Genomic DNA, 25,113 nt, shown 5'->3' with positions numbered 1-25,113 from the left:
CTGGTTCAAATCAGTCTAGCTTTTAGGGATTTGGTCTGTTTATATTACTTTATGTATGTGGTCTATGACTCTATCCTAGTTGTTTCTTCTTTTTTCTTTTCATTTCCTTATTTTTGTATTTGGAGCAAAAAATTCAACAAAAAATATTAAGTACCCACACGTACACTTTGTGGTGCCACATTTTCCTGCTTCCATCCTTGCCACTTGTTCATATAATTTGAAGTCTCGCCCATAGTGGAAAGCCCCACATGAAACATGATGCCTCTGCCAAATTCCCCTTGCATAGAATGAAAGGGTTTTGGGACATATGAACTCATGCAGCCAGATATCAGAACCTTTTGTGTCCCTTGCTTTAGGAGAACTTATTTGCCTGTCAATCGAAAATCTATACCTACATGAGCCCTAACAAACCTCCTGTGACTCGACCTCCACTTCAAGAGGAAAACTGTGCGAGGCATCATGAAGCAAAATGCCAGGGCAAAATGATGAATGACGCTCGCAGAAAAGGAGACGGTAAGACAGAGTCACTGGCCTGTGGATTAGCAGCGCGGCTGCCCACTCAATCTTTTGTGTGTGAACATGACCTAGATTGGTAATAGTGGGCAGTAAACATGCACCAATATTGTATGATCTATTGTGGGAGGTGGAGAAATTATTTCCAGTGTGCTGGGACTGGCACCATATTTATACCCTATTGCCAACAATTACCGTATTTTCCAAAGTCTAATGCACCAGCCAATCTAATGCGCACCTAGTTTTCAAAACCCTGAAACCCATAAAAAGTATTTTCTGCCTAATGTAATGTGTAGTGGCAAAAAGTGCAGTCTTTGTAATTCAGTCATTACAGTTGGTGCCTGTTTAGAATTCCTTTGTTAAAAACAGACACCAAAGCTTCTAGCGATGAAAAACACAAATCTAATGCCCACCCTAATTTTGGCAAGGTAATGTAGCCAAAAAAGGGGAGCATTAGTTTTGAGTAAATATGGCATGTCTTCCTTTGCTGGAACCTTTCCAAGGGCCTTCCACACAGCCCTGTATCCCAGAATATCAAGGCAGAAAATCCCACGTTATCGGCTTTGAATTGGAATATATGGCAGTGTGAACTCCGATAACCCAATTTAAAGCAGATATTGTGGGATTTTCTGCCTTGATATTCTGAGATATAGGGTTGTGTGGAAGGGCCCTAAGAACCAGCAGCCAGTGGCTCATTGACCAGTATCTGTCCAGGGCTGACTACTTTGTGGCTGGATCGACACTGCCATATAATGCGGTTGCGGAATGCAAATTAACCGCAATGAACTGGATTACATGGCAATGTAGACTCACATAATGCAGTTCAATGCAGTTAAGCCATATTCTGAAACTGCATTATTTGGTAGTGTAGATCCAGCCTGAGTCACACTGGTCTAAACAATTAATAATAAATAAATACATTTTATTTATTACCCGCTTCTCCTGATTGCTCGATGCCAGGTACAACCAAGTCAAATGCATATAACATAAATGATATACAATAAATTACATAAATAAAAACACAAAAATATATATAAAAACTTTCACCAAACACAGATACAGAATTAACATATTAATTCATGTAATTCAGTCATTTAAATGGTAAACCCGTTCTTGAATAGTACTTCTTCCATTAAAGGGAAAGGAGCCAGTGCCAGGAATTGAAAGCTATCCTGTTAGGCAGAAAACGGAGTTGGAGTGCTTTGCCTCAATATCTAATCTCATCTGTGTAAGGAATTACCTATATGGCAGACCATTCTGTTAGATGTGTCTCTTTACCTGTTGTCTGATGGTAAAGTCCAGGAAATGCCTGTATTTCCCAGCAGAGTGATTTCCCCAAAGCCTGTAAGTGAAAGTAGAAGTGCAGTGTGAATAACTGCAAAAGCAACATTGGTCTATATCTATATCTATCTATATATATATAGTGTCAGGAGCAACTTGAGAAACTATAAGTTGCTTCTGGTGTTAGAGAATTGGCCGTCTGCAAGGACGTTGCCCAGGAGACGCCTGGATGTTTTACCATCCTGTGGGAGGCATCTCTCACGTCCCTGTGAGAAGCTGGAGCTGATAGACAGGAGCTCACCCCGCTCCTCAGATTTGAATCGCCGACCTTTCAGTCAGCAATCCTGACGGCATAAGGGTTTATCCACCATGGGCTCCACTGGTCTTTATGTGATAGATGTCTGAAACAAGTGTTGCTAGGGAGAAAGCTTATGCCAGTGGTTCGTTGCAGAAGTAACAGCATAGTTATGATTTTAAAAAATGTAATTTTCCCAAGCTCTACTCAGTGAAGTTCTAACCTGTGAACAGGCTACTGCTTGGAATAGGGCTGTGAGGGAAAGGGTTGTTATTCCCATAATAAGGAGATAGATTTTATACAATAGTAATTGCTACTAAAATCTCATGATGACTGTAGCAGTAGTATAGAAGAACTTGAGCAAAGACAAAAGTGGAGAACGAGAAAAAGAGGTCGACAGATAGATACAGGCTGAATTAATTCAAGCATGTTTGAACAGATTGGCTGCTCATAACTTTTACTATAAAATACTAGGAGTGATGAAAAGAAGAACAATAGTTAGACAAACAGCATTGGGTAGATTTCATATATTGACACATGTCCTTTCCCCCCTATTGTATGGGAGACTGGGAAATTGGATGGTACCTCAACTTTTCATTGATTAACAGTCTGAAGTTAAAACGAATTTTGTGGAATATAAGATGAGAATGCCACAAAATCTACGTTGTTTTCTTTGGGTAAATATTTCATGTCAGAATCAATGTATGTATCTGTGGTTAAAAAACTATGAATAGACAAGGAAGATGATGGGAAGCGAGAAGTCTGAAGTCTATTGTGTTTTAGTGTGTTTGATGAGTTTATGTTGATAGTGTATGGAGTGTTTCTTCATCTATTTATTTATTGCATAATTAAGAAAAATGATTTACCGTGTTTCCCCGAAAATATGACATCCCCTGAAAATAAGACCTAGTAGAGCAGTAGTTCTCAACCTTCCTAATGCCATGACGCCTTAATACAGTTATTCATGTTGTGGTGACCCTCAACCATAAAATTATTTGCGTTGCTACTTCATAACTGTAATTTTGCTACTGTTATGAAATGTAATGTAAATATCTGATATGCAGGGTGTGTTTTCCTCCACTGGACCAAATTTGGCACAAATACCCGATACACCCAAATTTGAATACTGGTGGGATGCAGGGAGGGGGTGCTTATGTCATTTGGGAGTTGTAGTTGCTGGGATTTATAGTTTACCTACAATCAAAGAGCATTCTGAACTCCACTAACGATTGAATTGAACCAATCTTGGCACACAGAACTCCCATGATCAACAGAAAATGCTGAAAGGGTTTGATGGGCATTGACGTTGAGTTTTGGAGTTGTAGTTCACCACATTCAAAGAGCACTGTGAACTCAAACAATGACGGATCTGGCCCAAACTTGGCACAGATACTCAATAAGCCCAAATGTGAACACTGCTGGAGTTTGGGGAATATAGACCTTAACATTTGGGAGTTGTATTTCCGGGGATTTATAGTTCACTTAACAATCAAAGAGCATTCTGAACCCCACCAATAGAATTGAGCCAAACTTCCCACACAGAACCCCCATGACCAACAGAAAATACTGTGTTTTCTGATGGTCTTCGGCAACCCCTCTGACATCCCCTTGCGACCCCCCCCCCAGGGGTCCCGACCACCAGGTTGAGAAACACTGTAGTAGAGGTTTTGCTGAATTGCTAAATATAAGGCCTCCCCCAAAAGTAAGACCTAGTTCCCCCTGGTGGCCGGAAGCTGCAATACCCTCCCTGCTGTACAAGTGGTCCAAGAACTGCTGTGGGAGATCTTTACAGACTCCAGATAGTGTGTGGAGCCAGGTACTTTACAGCCCTTATTTTTGATGGCCCTGTGTGTATCAGGCAACCAGTGTGACCAGACAACTACTGTACAGTATATCATAAATGTTCATTTTATTTGTTCAACAATAAATGTGAATTCTTTTTCATAGAAAAATAAGGCCTCCCCTGAAAATAAGACCTAGCACATCATTGGGAGCAAACATTAATATAAGACACCATCTTGTTTTTGGGGAAACATGTTTTTTTAAAAGGTTAGGGTTGCATGGGTTCTGTCCCTTGTATCAGAGCAGCAAAGGCTGTGGGTGACATGGACTTACCTCCATGTCTATTCAGCTTTTCGATAGACTGGGATTCAGAGATATTTGACTACAGCAGGCCTGAACAACCATACACACACACACACACACACACACACATTCACAGACACACATTCACAGACACACATACATACATTATTATTTTTATTTATTTATTTCAAACATTTGTACCCCACCCTTCTCATCAACAACCCGGGGGGGGGGGGGAGGGGCGCTCAGGGTGGCTTACATCCGGCACAATTCAATGCCATTACATATAAATAATACATACAGTAATTACATATAAAAACACAGTAAATTAATTTTAAAATTAGTTTTAAAATAAAAAGTACATTAATGAAAAATGCAGTAATACTGTCTGTCTAGCCTTATGTAGAAACAAATTCAGCAAGCACAGCACAATTGGAAGCCTGTCCATAGTCCATTTTCCATAACATTATCATTATTACCATCGTCAATTATCTGCCAGTTACCCAAAGGCCGGGTCCCATAACCATATTTTCAATTTCCTCTTGAAGGCGAGGAGTGATTTTTTGACCTGATTTCGCTGGGGAGCGAGTTCCACAGGCGGAGGGCCACCACCGAGAAGGCCCTGTCCCTCGTCCCCGCCAAGTGCTGGGAGCAGGGCCTCCCCAGAAAGTCTTAAATTTGGAGGTGGGATGTAGAGGGAGATATGTTTGGACAGGTAAGCAGGGCCAGAGCTGTATAGAGCTTTATAGGTCAAAACCAGCACTTTGAATTGTGCTCGGAATTGGATCAGCAGCCAGTGGAAATGACATAACAGAGGGGTGGTATTCTCTCTGTATGACGCTCCAGTCAATAGTCTAGCTGCCGCCCATTGGACTAGTTGAAGTTTCCGAGCAGTCTTCAAAGGCAGCCCCACGTATAGCATACACACACACACACACACACAGGTGGGTCAAAAAGTTTTGCCTCCTGTATCATAAAAATGTTATGAATGAATCTATAAACAGTAGAAGTTGCTACAGAGCTGTCCTCTACACAAAGCTACAGTTCAACAGTCATCATAAATTTGGACACATTTGCACCATAGTTTCACATAGGCCCCGTAGGCGCAGAGGATTAAACCGCTGAACTTCTGAACTTGCTGACCAAAAGGTCAGCAGTTCAAAACCAGGGAGTGGGGTGAGCTCCCACTGTTAGCCCCAGCTTCTGCCAATATAGCAGTTTGAAAACATGCAAATGTGAGTAGATCAATACTCCCGCTCCGGCAGGAAGGTAACGGCGCTCCATGCAGTCATGCTGGCCACAAGACCTAGGAGGCGTCTATGGACAACGCCGGCTCTACGGCTTAGAAATTGAGATGAGCACCAACCCCTGGAGTTGAACACAACTAGACTAGGCATCAAAACCATTTTGGAAAAAAATCAGGGTTTGGCTTAGTGACCCATGACTGTTTATTATTTATTTATTTATTTATTTATTTAGAACTTTTATATACCAGTCTTCTCACCTCCGCAGAAGGACTCAGTCCGGTTCACAGCAAAAGATTCATAGACAATAATTTAAAACATCACAACCCATAATTCACTAAAACATTAAAATTGTTAAATTGTTTTTAACATCATTCAGGTCATTGAATCTGAAACCATGTAGGTTGTCTTTCAGAGGTTCAAACAGGTAAAAGTTAGAAGCAGCCAAATCATAGACATTCTTCAAGCAATAACGGATGTCCTTAGGTGCACAACCTTCTTTGGCCAGAAATTCAATGACGACTCTTTCTTTTAGCTTCGGATTCATGGTTCTAATCAGTCAATCAGAAAAAGAAAAGACTATATCAGTAGAATGAGGTTACCTCTGCCATATCATGCATAGATAGTCCGGTAGCTGTGAAAGAATGAAAGGTTAGAGTGATGGAGGCACTACTTTTTGACCCATATATATGTGTGTGTGTGTGTATGAAGTTCCACTTCCAAAATGTACCTCTTCTGACATATTCAACTTAAGAACAAAGCTACAAAACCTTTCTTGCTTGGGGACTGCCTGTAATAATAGTATTAATAATAATAATAATAATAATAATAATAATTTTACTTCTTACCTGCCTTGAGGCAGGTAAAAACACATCATCAGTTTAAACTGTCTTTCTACAAAGTACATACAGTCTATTAAAATACAGAGAACAAAGATTGCAGTGTAGTGAACACAAGACACAAGTTTCAAATTCATGATTAAAACCGATTGGATGGGCAAGCCAGAAGAGATAGGTCTTTACAGTGAGAGTTTGCTGTTTTGGTGGGAGCAAAAGGATAACCCTTTACATTGGATTCCCTTTCTTTCTCCTACCCGACCCCTATTATTTGCAGGTAGACGAAACCTTGGTCATGCCGGTCGAGCTGTTGTGAAATTCAAGTGTCCGGAAGTGGAGAGCAGCCATGAATCCCAGCCGTCTTCCTCCAAGCAAAAGCCAGAAACCGAAGAAGCTCCTCCACTTTTGTCTTCCAAGTCGGCTGATGCCGTGAATGAAACACAAACTCAGAAAAAGGGAACCAAGGCAAAGCCTAGCCCCAGGAGAAAGTAAGTGCCTGTGCAGAACTCCATGACATCCAATTGACTGCATAGCCATGGAACAGCTGGGATTTGGGGGAATGCTGGGTCACAATAAGATAAGAATCCCTTTCGCATCTACATGGTGTTCTCCGTCTTTTTCAGAGTCCAAGGGAAAACGCAACAGAACCGAAAGGTTACAGACTATTTTCCTGTTAGAAGAAGCTCCCGGAAGAGCAAAAAGGAGTTGCAGGTACTGTTGCACCTCTTGATCACCTTACCACCTCTGTCCATTTGAATAAATATATATATTTTTAAGGGTGGGCTTTCCACCAAGAAACCGTGCAAACTCCATTGCAGGAGACTGAGTGGGAAGTGCAGCTTTATGTTCCTTCATGTTCCTATGACCGGGGTATAGGGTGGCAACCTGTGCTGAACGGGGTTACACTCCCCCTGAAGCCACAGGTCCGCAGTTTGGGAGTCCTCTTAGATTCATCACTTACGCTTGAGGCTCAGGCGTCGGCGGTGTCTGGGAGGGCTTTTGCACAATTGAGACTTGTGCGCCAACTACGACCGTACCTCGCGAAGGCTGATCTGACCGGGGTGGTCCATGCCTTGGTCACCTCCAGATTGGACTACTGCAATGCGCTCTACGTGGGGCTGCCCTTGAAAACGGCTCGGAAGTTCCAACTGGTCCAAGGAGCAGCGACCAGGATGTTAACTGGGGCCCCTTACAGAGAGAGGTCAACCCTCCTGTTCAAGGAGCTCCACTGGCTGCCGTTTATTTTCCGAGCCTAATTTAAGGTGCAGGTGCTTACCTACAAAGCCCTGAACGGTTTGGGACCATCCTACCTGCGTTACCGCATCTCCGTCTACGAACCCACGCGTTCACTTTGGTCATCTGGAGAGGCCCTGCTCGTGATCCCGCCTGCGTTGCAGGCGCACTTGGTGGGGACACGAGACAGGGCCTTTTCTGTGGTGGCCCCCCGACTCTGGAACACCCTCCCCTAAGATCTTAGACAGGCCCCTACCCTGGCAGTCTTTAGAAAGAACTTGAAGACCTGGCTGTTCCGATGTGCCTTCCCAGAATAGGAAATCTCCAATACCAAGTCCCAGAAGCACTTTATTAAAACTAAGATTGCCACACGCTGCACACTGCACTTGCCCTATAAGCCTTATATCCCACCTGTCACATCAGCACTTTTCATCCTGTACCCATTACTCTGGCCAGGACCAGTTTCATTGTGTCTTAGTGTATTGTTTATTGCTTATTGTTATATTGCTTTAATTGTTTTTAATTTGCCTTGGGTTTTGTATTGTTATGTTGTGTGTTGAGGCCTTGGCCTTTGTAAGCCGCATCGAGTCCTTCCGGAGATGCTAGCGGGGTACAAATAAAGTTTAATAATAATAATAATTTGGTAATAGCGCTGCTATTGACCACCTAGATATGTTTCCTATCTCTTTGTAGATTGAAGAGAAGAAAAAGATAGACGAGTTAATAGAAAGTGGGAAAGAAGATGGCATGAAGGTATGATTTTTTAAATATGCTTTTATTAAGGGTCTTTCAAATACATTTTTACAACTAATTGTTATTTGATAAAGTAAGTTAATTACATATAATAAAAAGTTAGCTATTAGCCTCAGCTTCTGCCAGCCTAGCAGTTTGAAAACATGCAAATGTGAGTAGAACGATACCTGCAGGTAACTGCACTCCATGCAGTCATGATGGCCACATGAACTTGTAGGTGTCTACGGACAATGCTGGCTCTTCGGCTTAGAAATGGAGATGAGCACCACCCTCCAGAGTCAGAAACGACTAGATTTAATGTCAGGGGAAACCTTTTCCTTTAGCAGGGGAAGAAGAAGGTGAAAAAAGTATATACACACACACACATACAGAGGGGAAAGGGAGAATGAGAGAAAAGTTTATTAACTTCCAATCTTTTTCATCGTGATTTATTATTATCCTGAATTCCTTCTTTTTGATTATTTCTTCCCCTTTTCACTCTTCTTCTTTGTCAGACAAATTTTCATTTTATTCCATCATACTATATTATCGTCCTCATTTTTTTCTCATATATTCTTTAAAAGGTTACCAGTCCATAATTTTCTTAGCTCTTCCTTGGTATTTTGCTAATAATTGGGTTAATTTGTCCGTATTCATAATTTCCATTATTTTTATTAACCATTGTTCTGTTGAGGGTATTTCTTTTGCTCTCCAATTCCTTGCATAAACTATTCTGTCAGCCGTCACTGAGTAATTTAAAAAGTATATTTTTGCTTCTATCCATGTCTGCATCCATTATTCCCAGTAGGAAGCAGTCATTACAAAGAACTGTACAAAAACGTCCACAAAAGAAAAAAAAGTAAGAGGAAACAAAAAGGCAGAAAGAAAGAAAAAAAGAAAAGAAAATGACATCTGACTTTCTTTCTCTGTGATTATAAAATTAACTAATAACATCTTTTTTATTATTTTTACAATTCTTACACTTCTTTGGTCAAGGTGGTCCACGCCTTAATTACATCTCAATGGATTATTGCAATGCACTCTACTATCGGCAGCCAGGCTACTAACTGGAGCTAGCTATAGGGAACACACAATGCCCCTACTAAAGCAACTCCATTGGCTGCCGATAAGTTTCCGGTCCTGAATCAAAGTGCAGGTTATGACCTATAAAGCCCTAAATGGTTTGGATTCTGTCTATCTTCATCACTCCATTCCCCCCTACGAACTGGCATGGGCTCTGAGATCTGCCGGGGAGGCCTTCCTCGCAGTCCTGCCACCATCTGAAGCGTGGTTGGTGTGAACATGTGAGAGAGCCTTCTTGGTGGTGGTCCCACAGCTGTGGAATGCCTTCCCCAGGGAGATAAGGCAGGCCCCCACACGGTCCTCCTTCCGTAGGGACCTGAAGATCTGACTATTCAAACAAGCTTTTGAGAACACCTAGTCCCTAGTTCAGCATTTTTCAATCTGGGAGGTCGGGACCCCCGGGGAGTCGTGAGGGGGTGTCAGAGGGGTTGCCAAAGACCACCAGAAAACACGGTATTTTCTGTTGGTCATGAGGGTTCTGTGTGGGAAGTTTGGCCCAATTCTGTCATTGGTGGGGTTCAGAATGCTCTTTGATTGTAGATAAACTATAACTCCCAGCAACTACAACTCCCAAATGTCAAGGTGTATTTTCCCCAAACTCCACCAGGGTTCACATCTGGGCATATTTAATATTCGTGCAAAGTTTGGTCTGGATCCATCATTGTTTGAGTCCACAGTGCTCTCTGCATATAGGTGAACTACGACTCCAAAACGCAAGGTCAATGCCCACCAAACCCTTCCAGTATTTTCTATTGGTCATGGGAGTTCTGTGTGGCAAGTTTGGTTCAATTCCATCGTTGGTGGAGTTCAGAATGCTTTTTGATGGTAGGTGAACTATCAATCCCAGCAACTACAACTCCCAAATGACAAAATCAATCCCTCCCAATCCCACTAGTATTCAACTTTGGGTGTATCGGGTATTTGTGCCTAATTTGGTCCAGTGAATGAAAATACATCCTTTATATCAGATACTGACATTACATAACAGTAGCAAAATTATAGTTATGAAGTAGCAACTAAAATAATTTAATGGTTAGGGATCACCACAACATGAGGAACTGTATTAAGGGGCCATGACATTAGGAAGGTTGAGAAACACTGCCCTAGTTGATCTCTGAATTTGTTACGCAGCCTTGCACTTTATCCCATGCCCTCGTTGCATGGTTACAGCTCTGTACTTTTCCCATTGCCTGGCCTTATTGTTTACAGCCTGGCCGTGTTTACATTAGTTATCACCATCGACAGGTGTGTGCTGTTTTATTCTGAGCTTTATGTTGTTGTTACATGTTTATATGTTTTTTCAGTTGTATTTTATACTGTGTTTTATGCCATGTCTTGTTTTAGGCACTTTGTGTCTTGTGTAAGCCGCCCCGAGTCTCTTCAGGGAGATGGTGGCAGGATACAAGAATAAAGTAGCTGTTATTGTTGTTGTTATCATTATTATTAAAACGATCCTAAAATTATCAAAGCCTGCAATTCATATCAATTAATAGTTTATCAATTTCTACCAAATAAGTTAATTTCTTTTGTTGGTATTGTTGGAATCTTCCATCTTTACGCATATAGTAGTCTTGCTACAGTCATCATATATTGCAGCATTCCTCCTTCATTCTCATCGTTCACCAACCGTTCCCAAAATAAACAATTCTGGCTTTAGTGGGATATTAAAATCTCATTGTGTAACAATGGTTTTAAAAACCTCTGTGTCACAAAGTGTGCTACTTTTGAGGGTCTCAAAAGGAGAGCATAAGTATATCATCGGGATGCTGTACATTTTATTTTCTCCGCAGATCGACTTCATTGATGGCAAAGGGCGAGGTGTGATTGCTACAAAGCCATTTCATCGGGGTGATTTTGTGGTTGAATATCACGGGGATCTCATTGAGATCACGGACGCTAAGAAACGAGAAGCTACTTATGCCCAGGACCCAACAACAGGCTGCTACATGTACTACTTTCAATACCTTACTAAAACATACTGGTAAGCTTATATTCTTCCAGTGAAGTTAATCTTTTAGATTCTGGGGTAAAGCAGCTTCTGCTAGCTTGCAGGTAGAATTCTGTTTTGGGTTTTGTTTATCTGTATGGATTAAAGTTTGAAGGATTTTCACATTGGCACTTTGAAAAGTTTACTTCTGCATTGTGCCATAAGCATCAAGAAAGTAATACAAATAGGTTTGCATCATTTGCAGTGCAGCTGAGTACCTGTCCATGCCTCAGATCAATGAGAACAATTCATGGAAAGTGTGTATACAGTTTGTTGTTGAAGTTTTTCGTGGCCGGAATCACTGGGTTGCTGGGAGTTTTCCGGGCTGTATGGCCATGTTCTGAAAGCATTCTCTCCTGATGTTTCACCCACATCTATGGCAAATATCCTCAGAGGTCTGTTGGAAACTAGGCAAGTGGGATTTATATATCGGTGGAATAATGTCCAAGGTGGGAGAAAGAGCGTTTGTCTGTTTGAGGCAAGCGTGAATGTTGCAATTGGCCAGCTTGATTAGCATTGAATAGCCTTGCAGCTTCAAAGCCTGGCTACTTTCTGCCTAGGGGAATTCCACAGAGAAGCCATTGAAATCCACAAGCATGTGAACAATTTCAACAGAAAGGAGGAAACCATGAAAATGAACAAAATCTGGTTACCAGTATTAAAAATCTTTAAAATCAGGATAGTAAATAAAGAGCAACACTCAACAAATGGGATTTCCAGACAAAAAACAATCAGGGCCAGGTAACACCTCCCAACAAAGGATTCCCCCAGACAGGAAGCAGCCAGGCTTCAAAGCTGCAAGGCCATTCAATCCTAATCAAGCTGGCCAATTGCAACATTCACACTTGCCTCCAACAGACAAGAGTTCTTTTTCCCACCCTGGACATTATTCCACAGGTATATATATAAACCCCACTTGCCTAATTTCCAACAGACCTCACAACCTCTTGGGGTGCCTGCCGTGGGTGAAATGTCAGGAGAGAATGCTTCTAGAAGATGGCTAGACAGCCCAGAGCAACTCAGAGCAACCCTGTGTATGCAATTATTGCACTATTAGTTAATGCGGTATTCTACAAATTGATTTTACAAACCAACATGTTTTGACTTAACAGAAGTATTCATGATGAGGCAGATTTTTAAAAAATTGACTGGAAATGTGTCGCAACACATTGGTTTGGCATCTGCAGAGCGTAGGTGTGTCGCGTGATGTAAAATAAGCAATAAATCATTTATTTTCAGAAATCTAAATGAATGGCCTTCATGAGATACATTGGGTCCCCATATATTTTGTTATCACAATTTATGAATGGTTTTTTTCGTGTCAGGAGTGACTTGAGAAATGGCAAGTTGCTTCTGGTGTGAGAGAATTGGCCGTCTGCAAGGAATATTGTCCAGGGGACGCCCGGATGTTTGATGTTTTACCATCCTTGTGGGAGGTTTCTGTCATTTCCCCGCATGGGGAGCCAGAGCTGACAGAGGGGGCTCAACCCACTCTCCCTGGATTCAAACCGCTGACCTGTTGGTCAGGTGTCCTGCCGGCACAAGGGTTTAACCTATTGCACCACTGGGGACAAATAATAATAATAATAATAATAATAATAAATATTTTGTTACTTGTCTGTCATAATGTCTTGAGGCAGGGATGTACCTGTTTCAGTTAACTTCTGATTTGCTAGTAAAACTGAATGCATCGAGAAATGATGCAGGTCTGAAAAGTGTGTCACTAACATGAAATGTTTGGGTAGCTCTGCTCTAAAGGACTCTTCACTTATTAAGTAGCATTCCTTAACTGCCAAAGTCCACCAGCATTGCAGGATAAGTTGTTCACCCAGCTGTAAACTCTGCTCTGGACGTTGCTGGACCGATACTTCTTTTTTATTATGTGCCGTACTAACTTAGGTACCCAGCAATGCCTGGGTCAGGGAGATTCCGTAATGATCATTACTAGAAGTAGTCATTGTTTGTTGTGGATTTTATGACTGGTGCCATATGAAAATGCGTAACAATGTGGGTAAATGACAGAGAAAATAATGCTTTGTTTTGCTTGTCTTCTCAACCTCCTTTCCCCCGCCCCATCCAGTGTTGATGCCACAAAAGAAACCAGTCGTCTTGGGAGGCTGATCAATCACAGCAAATGTGGCAACTGTCAGACAAAACTCCACGACATCAATGGCGTCCCGCACCTCATCTTGGTCGCCTCCCGTGACATCAAAGCGGGCGAAGAACTCTTGTACGATTATGGAGATCGGAGCAAAGCATCTCTGGAAGCTCATCCGTGGCTGAAACACTAGCTGTTCTTCCTCTCTAGATGGGACTTTTTTTTCTTGAAAGCGGACTTGATAGCCTTGTTTACAACTCTCATGGTAAATCACTTCCAAACGTCTGCGCCTTCCTGATGATTTGAAGCTCCTGTTACAGGCTTGCATGTTTTCCTTGAGCAGACCAAGAACCAAATTCTTGAATGATGCTATTTGGTAGTTTGGCCTGGACTCCCAGCCCTTCTATCCATTGGCATAGAGAGAGATGGATTTCTTAGGGCTTCCTGATTATGTCCCTTTGGGACTTTTGTAAGACAGAGCTGCTTTTGAAGCATGTCCACTCTGGGGGTGGGGAAAGGGAGTGTGTGTCACTCTTTTGCTCCTTTGAGGAGCAGAGGGTGGAAATGATAATGCAAATTGTCCTGGAAAGGGTGGACGTTAAGCATCTCAATGCAATCTGTAAATATTTAGCTGGGAGGAGCTTGCTTCCAGAGCTTGGGGTTACTTTTCTGGACTGCAGCTCCCAGAATTCCCTGGCTTGCATGCCCAGAATCTTGGGGTTTCTGGGAGGCGTAGTCAGAACCCCATGCTTGAGCCATGCCTGTTCTCCCTTCTTACCCCTTCCTTCAGTCTTTTAGCTGGCTTTCATTGGGCTCTAGGGTTTTTTGAGCCTTTCTAGTCTTCCTTAGGATCCTCAGAATTTGCATTTGGACATTGGGGCTCGCTATTCCATGTGCATCAAATCCTTAATACAGCTGGAAAAGGTTATCTTGGGTCAAAAGCTATCTGGTTGGTAACTAGAGAAGCTGATGGCAATATGTCCCCAACTCTTTGGATATAATAGATCCAAAGCATCAAAGCACTGATACGGCAACTGCTGCTTCCTGAGGCCTCCGTCTGTCCAGAGGAAGAAAACTGGAAGTTGCCTCTGCATTGCCTGATTTCTGCATTTCTTCCCTTGATGGTCTTGAATCTGGGACCAGTGAGCTGGAATTGTGCCCTGATTTTGCAAAGCCATCACTCACAGAAAGTTGCCCTGAAGTTCTAGGCCAGTGGTTCTCAACCTGTGGGTCTCTAGATGTTTTGGCCTTCAACTCCTAGAAATCCTAACAGCTGGTAAACTGGCTGGGATTTCTGGGAATTGTAGGTCAAAACACCTGGGGACCCCCAGGTTGAGAACTACTGCTCTAGGCCATAATGGGAAAAGGGATTGTTGAGTGGCTCTTCAGCCTATAATACCTGTGCTTCCACCATTTTGTGAGTTAGACCCGTAGGACTGTCCTCCTCCAAAGTACAGACCGCAATAAATGTGCTGGGTTTGGGGAGGGGGGGCAGAATTGGGAGGGAAGGATGATCGGCACAACCGTGGGTGTGATTTCAGCTTGGGATTCTTCCTTTGGGAGAACTATATCTCCCAGAATCCCCCAAGCTTGAGTGTGTGTACTCAGGCTGCTTTCTTTTGTGAAAGGGCCACTGCTTCCTTGGATGGAGCCTTCTTTGGTGTGTGTGTGTGTGTGCCTTCCTCTCTGCTCCCATCCTTTTTTTAAAAGCAAAATATGAGATGTGAATTCTACTATTGAAGTTGCTGGATCTTTTTTAAAACGATAAGTGGCATTTGATCTGTATCGAAATGTGAAGCTGAACTGTTGAATGAGGAGTTGTGCTTTTGTCGATTGTTCTTCCTGCTCGCCAATGGAAAACGGGGTGGGGTGGGGAAATAACATGAAAACACAGGGCTTGGGAATAAGGCGCTTTTTTATAGAATCCCTGGCTGCCTTTGGAGGTGGCTTTTGTACATAGGGTCTTTTTTAGGAGCAAAATTTCTAGGTGAAAACTTGGCTTTGCCTGCATGGCTGAGTCCTGCTGCAAAACCAAGATTATTTATTTACTCTGGCGGACAGAGCCGCAGCGCAGGATTCATAACCTGCTCCCTCCGTGTCTTGTTGCGCATGCGGTTTCTGACAGCATGAGTAGAATCAGTAAGACTCTTGCCTGAGAAAACGGGACTTTGTCTCGGTCGTCTTCCCTCAAAGTCTTCCCCAAGTATAAACCCTTGGAAGATACTGTGTTCCATCGAAGGCCTTGCTTTTCATCCATAGCAGATGAAGGGAATCCAGAATAGGGGCAGTAGCTTAGGTCCCTATTCTTGATTTGTTTTTTTCTTCCAAAGATCAGAGATTTGGCGATCTTCCTTCTTTGGACGACAACTCCCAGGATGCTCAGCCCCACGTTGACAGTGGGATTCTGGGACTTGTAGTCCTACAAAGGAATTTGGGCAACTCTGCTCAAGATCACTTTTCTACCTAAGGTTTGGAGATCTTTTCCAAAGGTTCAGAGTCTTCCTGGGTGCACGCTTGAGCAGCAATGTGGGGAAAGGTCGGGTGGGGGTGGGGGTGGGGGATACAGGGACAGGGCTCAGTAATGTATTTTTCGAAGAAAAATAAACCTTGAAGAGAACATTTCTGTGTGCAAGATAATAAATAAAATGAGATATTTATTAAACATGAACTGCTTGTTGTTCCTGCCTCTGGGTGTTCCGGATTAGGGTTTAGTCATGCCTCATTGGCAGACTTTTCCAGACTTGATTGGGTTGTCTTATTGGCTTGCAAGCTTTCTATGTAGTCTCTGTACTAGCTATTTGATTGCCACCACTGTCGCTATCAGGTTTGTAGTCACTGGTTATACATTTTGACATTTTACAACAAACTTCATTCCGACGTCGTCAGTTTTTCATATTGAGTCCACGTTTCCAGACCATTTTTGTACAGTTTTTGAGATGAAAGACATTTGGGACACTGCGATATTATTAATAAATGACACAAAGTAAAATTCAACAACTAGATGTTATAATAGGAAATTGGGAGAAGCATTTGAATTATTATTATTATTATTATTATTATTATTATTATTATTATTTTATATCCCACCCATCTCTTAGCCTAAATTAGCCTAAAATGATCTGGAATATATTGGCATGTGGTGGAGTCACCTTCCTTGGGTTTTTTAAAACTGAGAATGGGTGGCCATCTGTTCAGAGGGTTTGGGTTATGTTTCCTTGCATGGCCAAATGAGGTTGGACCGGATGACCTTAGTCAGTTCCAACTCTAGGATTCTATGATATTTTGATTAAACAAATCAGGGACAGAGTTATGGCTCTGCAGAAAATAGAGATCTTCTGAAGGGTTCTATGACTGGAAAAGTATGGAAACTGGAGGCGGTTGGCCTGCCGCGGGCTATTTATGCTATCTTGGGGAGTGTACGCGGGGCCAACCGCTTTTTCTTTTAAATTTTAACTGAAGATTCCGGATGAGACTGCGCATGCGCAGAGAGAGTACCATTAGTGCGCATTCACAGCACAGACACGTAGGGAAAGTATGGAAATTATCACTGTGCCAGCCCTTTGGGGGATTTTGGGATTTGTTGCTCCACTGAAGAACTCCCCCCTTTGAAAGAACACTTCCAGTGAATATTGCAGTCCTTACAAACAACATGATTCTAAGAACAAAGTGTAAGAAATTTATTTTGCCTCTTAATAAACACAGAAGCATTTCCAGTAGGATGTTTGTAACATAGCAGAGATGAGAGAGAGGTAGTGCTGTTCTTTACACTGGGAAGCTACCGAGCTCAATTTCAGCAGCGGTGTAGCTCTCCAAACCTCACTTTTGGGGTTTCAAAAGCTCCCCAACCCCTTCCATTAAAAAATGACAAAATTATTCAATATTGGTCCCCAAGTGAGTATATGCTTGTTCAATCCCCCCCGCCCAAAACCCACAAGCACCGTCACTTTGCACTATCCACAAATAGCACTATTTTCCTCTTTAGTTCCTCAAGACTCTACGGCATTCCCAGCCCCCTTAAGGCAAGAGTGAGAGATGATGGGGCTTGTAGTCCAACCGATGTGTAAGGCTACTAATTCCCCAGCGCTGGTTTATGCCAATAAGAAGATCAAAAGTAGAAAAGCTGCTAACTTGACATATAACTTTTAAACGAGATCCTGGCGCTTCCAGGGGCTGCAGACGACAAGCCAGACAAACGTCTGAAAATTGCAGTTCTCGGCATCCAGGTATTGCTGCTTGGTCTCCTCTGCAGCCTGAGTCTCTGAAGAGCAAATGGGAGAAACCTCCTCACGGCCTTTTAAAATTGAACCTATAGACACACAAGAGCAGAAAGGCAACTCAGCAGGGCTGAAATCCCATCACAGAAACCAAAGGTAATCAGGGAAATTCACCTTTAGCACTTGGTTTTCAGATAGTGCTTTTAAGCATCTTAGGAGAGGTGCTCAACATGCAAAAGGGGGAACTGCTTCTAATACGATGTCATCAATAGTTGTTATATGTAGGAGGTGTTGTCTTCAAAGTCAATGTCCAATTCATTTGGCGAAAGAGATCTTGGGAAAGTTACTTTGGGGAACACAACTCCCAAAATCAGCAATGTAGAGCACATGCTTTGTGGTGCCAAAGAGTTTTCCTCAAGTACCCTCCCCGAGGAGTTGGCCTTCCAGATCCCATCATCCTGGTTTGAACCAGGAAAGCGGACTGAAAAAGGCATGGTTGGAAGAGCTCAGGTTTGATCCTCACTAATAATAATAATAATAATAATAATAATAACAACTACTACTACTACTACTGCCGCTGCTGCTGCTACTTGATTTATATTCCGCCATCATCTCCCGAAAGGGACTCTGAGCAGCTTACAGAACAGCACGTAATAGTGCCATAAAATACATAAAATACATGTACATCAACATTTGCAATAATAACAATATCAATATCATTTATATCTCTATCTGGGAAGGGGAATTGCTCAAATCCATGCAGAGCACTTGCCAACACTACCTGAAATCACTAGATTCCAGTTTGTGAAAAATTCTCTTTTGGTAAATAATGGAATCCACCCAATAATTGCATCCAAAGAAAGCAACCATATCTTGGTCAAGCCCAAGTTGGAGTAGAACATCAAACACTAAAAACAGGTAATTTCTCAATCAGCGACCCTGACTTATTTGAACTGCATTGCTACTATTGCAGGGAACCAGAAGTGATGGTCCATTACAAAGGCGATTCACTGCTCCAGAAACTATCAGAATGGGAAAATTATCCTTCAGGTCATTTTGGCTTAAGATGGCATTTCAATAAATGAAATGCAAAGATACAGAATGGGGGATGATGCCTGGCTCGATGACAATACATGTGAAAAAGATCTTTGAGTCCTCATGGAAAGGAAGGTGAACATGAGCAAACAGAGTCATGTGGCTGCAAAAAAAAAGCCAATGGGATTTTGGCCTGCATGAATAGGAGTCTAGTGTCTAGATCCAGGGAAGTCATGCTACTCCTCTATTCTGCCTTGGTCAGACCACACCTGTAATCACACTGTGTTCTGGGCACCACAATTGAAGGAAGATGTTGACAAGTTGGAAAGTGTCCAGAGGAGGGTGACTAAAATGATCAAGGGTCTGAAAAACAAGCCCTATGAGGAGTGACTTAAAGAGCTGGGCATGTTTAGCCTTCAGAAGAAAAGGCTAAACATGATGGGCCATGTATAAATATGTGAGGGGAAGTCATAGGGAGTAGGGAGCAAGCTTGTTTTCTGCTGCCCTGGAGACTGTGATGTGGAACAATAGCTTCAAACTACAGGAAGGAAAGGAGATTCCACCTGAACATTAGGAAGAACTTTCTGACTTTGAGAGCTGTTCAGCAGTGGAACTCTCTTCCTTGGATTGTGGTGGAGGCTCCTTCTTTGGAAGCTTTGAAACAGAGGCTGGATGACCATCTGTTCAGAGCACTTTGAATGCGATTTTCCTGCTTCCTGCCAGGGGGTTGGACTGGATGGCCCATGAAGTCTTGTCCGACTCAATGATTCTATGATCTGAAACGGTTTGATGGTTTAGCTCAGTGGTTCTCAACCTGTGGATCCCCAGATGTTTCGGCCTTCAACTCCCAAAACTCCTAACAGCTGGTAAACTGGTTGGGATTTCTGGGAGCTGTAGGCCAAAATACCTGGGGACCCACAGGTTGAGAACCAGTGGTTTAGCCAGTCTTCATAAAAGGTTCTCCAACTGGAGGTTAGAATGCCTTTCTATTTTCTTTTCCATTCTTGTTTTTTCAAACCGCCTACCAAAGAAGAAGCGGCCATAGTACTCACAGGCGCCTGATGGTGGCTTTCTCTTCCCTTCCTTTGCTGGGCCCAGAAGCTGTGCCGACCGCCAGGCCTTTCTGTGTCGGCTCAACCCAGTCCTGCTTCTGTGAGATGAAGCCACTGGGGACGTAAAAGGAGACCAGAGACATCACTTCTTGAAAAAGTCAAAGCTCTGCACAGCACTGCATCCCTAACAATCCTATAACACTATGACACATTTAAAAAAAAATCCAATCCTGGTTTGAAAGTGTTTAATCGTGTGGTCCTTACTTTGAAAGTATTTGTTATCCTCCAGAATAACAACTACAGTAGAGTCTTGCTTATCCAACATAAATAGGCTGGCAGAACGTTGGATAAGTGAAAAAGTTGAACAAGGAGGGATTAAAGAAAAGCCTATTAAATATCAAATTACATTGTGATTTTACAAATTAAGCACCAAAACATCATATTTTACAACAAATCAATGGAAAAAGTTCAATACACAGTAACATTATGCGGTAATTACTGTATTTACGAATGTAGCACCAAAACATTGCAATGTATTGAAACAGCTGTGGATTCCAGGGGGAGGCAGACTGCATTGGATAAAACAACATTGGATGAGTGAAGGTTGGATAAGCAAGACTCTACTGTACTCATTTTTGTGGCTGCCACAAGTTTTGTCAAATTGGTTCAGACTCGATGAGATATATGAACCACCCTGAGTCCCCTTCAGAACTGAGGGCGACATACAAATACCACAAATAAATATTAATAAATTAATATTCATTGAAAAGCTATCACAAAATGGGCTGCGCAATGTCCCACAAAAACAAAATTTTGACAGTTTAATAAACTTTCATTATTGTTTTTATTACAGAACCAATTAAGAAATGACATTCATAACCCAGCAACACAAAATGATAGTTACATAGTGTAATCCATTCGCCACATTGCGTGCCATGACTTTTGTGGGGACACCAAGAGCTTTTTTCACAAGATGAAAATAAAAGCATTGACAGCTCTGAAATGGCAGCACTTTTGCACATTGAAAAAATAATAAAAAGGATGAAAAGAGGTTTATAGGTCAAGCAAATCAGAGCCTTCATGTACAGGAACAGTCTACCACTGCCTAGTTTTGAGATCAATAACCCAGCCAGCAATCTGAATGTGCCACGCTGGCAGGGGCAACATGTTCTGTTGCATCTCTGCGCATTATCATCATCACCATCATCATCAATCTTTATTTAGATCCTGTTTTTTCTCTCCACAAGGAAAACCATAGCATAGACACAATATCCAGAATTGTATCCCTTGATGAGGCGGAACAATCACTGAGTGGAATGCACGGCCTCTCTTTCATAAGGACAGGCAGGGCTATTCCGCCGTTCGTATCCAATTGCTAAGCAATATCAATGGAGAGCACTGTGGAAACCCTCAATCCTTGGTTCATCCAGAGTTTAATTGGAGCCACAGGACGCACCTCCTGATCTGTCCAGTGCATGCGAGGGGCTTGTGTGCGAAGCCAGAGCTTCCCATCTGCCCCGAGAACATTCCCAAGAAGTGCCGGCTGCTCACCTCTTGTAGCACTGGAGCTCTTCCTGCGCCACCAGCAGCTGGGCCTTCAGCTGGTTGCGCTCCTGGAGCACCTCCCGCAGCTCCTGAAGGGTGAAGCGGGGCCGATTGGTGTCTGTGAGGTCGATGACCATCTTGTCAGGCCCAAGGTTCACCTGCAAGAGTGGAAGCAAGTGGTGACCATCAGGAGCAGACGCTCTCCAGCACAGAGGCACCCGAAAAACTCTTCAAATAGGGATGGAAGACATGGAGGCCTAGCATCCCAAACCCTCAACTGAACAGAAGCGAGCCTCTGTAGCACCAAACACAGGAGCAAAGGAGCACTTCTCTTTTCTCCGAAAGAGAAAAGAGGCTCTTGGGGGAAGGCGTGAGTCAGCCTTTCTGGGAAGAGACACCGGTGCCCACCCATGATGCCACCACAGCCACCCTCCCAATGGTGCCATGCCCAAGGGAGCGTGGTATCACCAGGACAACGAGACATTCCACTGTGTACCAACACTTGAAATTGGTTCTGTTTCTGTTTTGAAAGTGTTATTTCCTGTTGTTCTGCTCCAGAAACTTTGTTTTGGTGGCTGCCACAAATGAGGTGGAATGTGGTTGAGATTCAATGAGATGCTGATTGAAAAACAAGAGCAAAATGTGCTGCAGGGTGTACCGCAAACACCAAGTTTTGGCAGTTTAATAATAAACTTTCTCCATGTTTTTTAATGATAGAACCAATTACAAAATGACATTTGTAACCCAGGAACAAACATCGTGTCACATAGTGTTTTCTGTCATAGAACTGGCAAATCCTAGGGCCCTTCCACACAGCCATATAACCCAGAATATCAAGGCAGATAATCCAAAATATCTGCTTTAAACTGGATTATCTGAGTCCACACTGCCATATAATCCAGTTCAATGTAGATTTTATCCAGCTGTATGGAAGAGGTCTTAGAGCCAGATGAGAGACCACCTCAAATGCTATCCAGTCTGACCCCCTTCTGACAAGCAGGGAGACACAATCAAAGTACTCCCTGCTGGAAGAAGCAAAGACAACCAGCATTGAAGCAATGCTCCTATGCCATCAACTCCGCTGGACCGACCACGTTGTCCAAATGCCTGCCTGATCACCGTCTCCCAAAGCAGTTACTCTACTCCAAAGTCAAGAATGGAAATTGGCATGTTGGTGGACAGGAAAATGGATTTAAAGATGGGTTCAAAGCCAACCTTAAAAACTGTAGCATAGACACAGAGAACTGGGAAGCCCTGGTCTTTGAGTGCTCTAACTGGGGGTCAGCTGTGACTTGCAGTGCTGTGGAATTTGAAGAGGCTTGAGTGGAGGGTGAAAGGGAGAAAGGTGCCAAGAGAAAGGCACATCAAGCCAACCCTAATCGGGACCACCTTTCACCTGGAAACCAATGTCCTCACTGCAGGAGAACACGCGGGTCAAGAATAGGGCTCCACAGTCACCTACGTACCCACTGCCAGGACACCACACTTGGACAATCTTACTCGGACAACAAGAGATTGCCTAAGTAAGTAAGTAAGCAAGTGACAATAATTAGTTAATATCCTCTTTATGTGGACAACATCTTTGTTTTATGGATGGACTTTGACTCGGGTATTTTGGCTTTTATTTAATTGATAGGAACCACTGTGTTTTAACTAGTGTTTCATCCTACTTATTGTTTAATTTGTCTCTTTGGTGTGATTTTGTTTTCTCTTGACTTGTTCTGTCATTCTCTGCCTTATTTCACTTTGCATGTATCATTCGTTGTATTTCTTGATGTTGTACACCGTCCCAAGTCCTTCGAGGAGATGGGGCGGGATATCAACAAAGTTTATTATTATTGTTATTATTATTATTATTGCCAATGTGGAGTCCCCTTCGGGATTGAGATAGAGCAGGGCAAAAAATATATATATGCAAGAAATCAATAAATAAACAAAGAATAGCTGGTTTGTTGTAGGTTTTTCGGGCTATATGGCCATGTTCTAGAAGCATTCTCTCCTGACGTTTCACCTGCATCTATGGTAGGCATCCTCAGAAGTTGTGAGGTCTGCTGGAACTAAGAAAAATGGGTTTATATATCTGTGGACCATGTGACTGGTTCAAGATTGGGAAAGGCGTACGGCAAGGCTGCATCCTCTCACCCAACCTTTTTAACTTGTATGCAGAACACATCATGCGATGTGCGGGGCTTGATGAATGCAAAGCTGGGGTGAAAATTGCTGGAAGAAACATTAACAACCTCAGATATGCAGATGACACCACTCTGATGGCCGAAAGTGAGGAGGAGCTGAGGAGCCTTCTAATCAAGGTGAAAGAAGAAAGCGCAAAAGCTGGGTTGCAGCTAAACATCAAAAAAACCAAGATTATGGCAACAAGAATGATTGACAACTGGGAAATAGAGGGAGAAGATGTGGAGGCCGTGACAGAGTTTGTATTTCTAGGCGCAAAGATTACTGCAGATGCAGACTGTGGCCAGGAAATCAGAAGGCGATTACTTCTTGGGAGGAGAGCAATGACTAACCTCGATAAAATAGTAAAGAGTAGAGACATCAGACTGGCAACGAAGATCCGCCTAGTCAAAGCCATGGTATTCCCTGTAGTAACCTACGGATGTGAGAGCTGGACCTTAGGGAAGGCTGAGCGAAGGAAGATAGATGCTTTTGAGCTGTGGTGTTGGAGGAAAGTTCTGAGAGTGCCTTGGACTGCGAGAAGATCCAACCAGTCCATCCTCCAGGAAATAAAGCCCAACTGCTCATTGGAGGGAAGGATACTAGAGACAAAGTTGAAGTACTTTGGCCACATCATGAGGAGACAGCAAAGCCTAGAGAAGACAATTATGCTGGGGAAAGTGGAAGGCAAAAGGAAGAGGGGCCGACCAAGGGCAAGATGGATGGATGGCATCCTTGAAGTGACTGGACTGACCTTGAAGGAGCTGGGGGTGGTGACGGCCGACAGGGAGCTCTGGCGTGGGCTGGTCCATGAGGTCATGAAGGGTCGGAGACGACTGAACGAATGAACAACAACAACATATCTGTGGAATAATGTCCAGGGTGGGAGAAAGAACTCTATCCTTCGACAATACAAACAAAGAATAATCAATGCTATCTAGTCCAACCCCCTTCCTTTGGGGAGGAAGACACAATCAAAGCACCCCCGAGAGATGGCCAGCCAGCCAGCCAGCCAGCCAGCCAGCCCGCCAGCCAGCTCCCCAAGGTCCTTTCCGGACTGTCCCACCTGGCTGGGGTCGTGGGCCTGCTGGTGGGCGCGGCTCTCCTCCAGCTGCCTTCGGAGGCTGTCCCTCTCGAGGCGGAGGGCCTCCAGGGCCAGGTTGTTCTCCTCCACCAGCGACTCCAGCATCTCCAGCACGCCGACCACCTTGAACTGGAGCTGGGCCACCCGGGCGGGCACTTGGGCGCGGGGCTCGGTGCTCAGCTGGTGCAGCTCCCGCCCCAAGACATAGGCCAGGTCGTAGACATCCTCGGCCGTCAGCTGGAAGGCGCTCTTGGCCAAGGCCCGCTCCGGATCCGCGCCCAGCCCGCTCAGGCTGCCTCCTCCTCCTTCTTCTTCTGCTTCTTCCTCCTCCTCCTCCTCCTGATCCTGACCCTGATCCTGCCTCCGATCCGCCTCCATGCCAAACCCGATCTCAGCCCCACTTCCGCCTTGCAAACTTTCCTCTCCACTCCGGCCAACTAAGGAGCCAATCAGAAAGCCGCAGCCCAGCTTCGAGGAGGTGGGGTTTGGGTAACCATGGCACCGGAGGCGGGCCTTCGTTCACGGGACCTGGGCACCCCGCCGCCAGGAGGCGCCCGGCGGACGTTTCCAAAACAAACCCCTCTCTTGCTTTTGGGACTTCGGCAGATTCGCCAGAAAGCAACCCCA

The 25,113-nt window shown here is 43.6% G+C and overlaps 2 protein-coding genes across 3 annotated transcripts in view; one reads left to right on the top strand and one right to left on the bottom strand.

The window, feature by feature from the left end:
• KMT5A (lysine methyltransferase 5A) overlaps positions 1 to 14,543 on the top strand; it is a 40,225-nt gene extending 25,682 nt beyond the window's left edge. For both annotated transcript variants that reach the window (XM_067473247.1, XM_060785537.2), the window contains 6 exons: positions 357 to 513; positions 6,532 to 6,742; positions 6,878 to 6,965; positions 8,181 to 8,240; positions 11,093 to 11,283; positions 13,370 to 14,543. In XM_067473247.1, the coding sequence (XP_067329348.1) occupies positions 357 to 513; positions 6,532 to 6,742; positions 6,878 to 6,965; positions 8,181 to 8,240; positions 11,093 to 11,283; positions 13,370 to 13,580 (918 nt within the window). In that variant the 3' untranslated portion in view covers positions 13,581 to 14,543. The remainder of the gene's footprint in view (positions 1 to 356; positions 514 to 6,531; positions 6,743 to 6,877; positions 6,966 to 8,180; positions 8,241 to 11,092; positions 11,284 to 13,369) is intronic.
• Positions 14,544 to 17,040: 2,497 nt separating this feature from the next.
• RILPL2 (Rab interacting lysosomal protein like 2) lies at positions 17,041 to 24,992 on the bottom strand. The gene is made up of 4 exons (XM_060785542.2): positions 24,469 to 24,992; positions 21,240 to 21,391; positions 19,689 to 19,802; positions 17,041 to 17,693 (listed from the first exon to the last, which is right to left on the bottom strand). The coding sequence occupies exons 1-4, from the start codon at positions 24,862 to 24,864 to the stop codon at positions 17,672 to 17,674; spliced, it is 684 nt and encodes a 227-aa protein (XP_060641525.2). The 5' UTR covers positions 24,865 to 24,992; the 3' UTR covers positions 17,041 to 17,671.
• Between the last annotated feature and the right edge of the window lie 121 nt (positions 24,993 to 25,113).

The sequence above is a fragment of the Anolis sagrei genome, chromosome X, assembly GCF_037176765.1.
Source record: "Anolis sagrei isolate rAnoSag1 chromosome X, rAnoSag1.mat, whole genome shotgun sequence".
Taxonomy (NCBI): Eukaryota; Metazoa; Chordata; class Lepidosauria; order Squamata; family Dactyloidae; genus Anolis; species Anolis sagrei.
This window is presented reverse-complemented; position numbering and strand designations above follow the sequence as displayed.

Coding starts and splice junctions, on each gene's coding strand:
- RILPL2 (XM_060785542.2), bottom strand. CDS start 24,864: ATGGAGGCGGATCGGAGGCAGGATCAGGGTCAGGATCAGGAGGAGGAG. Junction 21,392..24,468: donor AGGCCCACGACCCCAGCCAG/GTGGGACAGTCC, acceptor CCACTCTTGCAG/GTGAACCTTGGGCCTGACAA. Junction 19,803..21,239: donor GAGCTCCAGTGCTACAAGAG/GTGAGCAGCCGG, acceptor TTACGTCCCCAG/TGGCTTCATCTCACAGAAGC.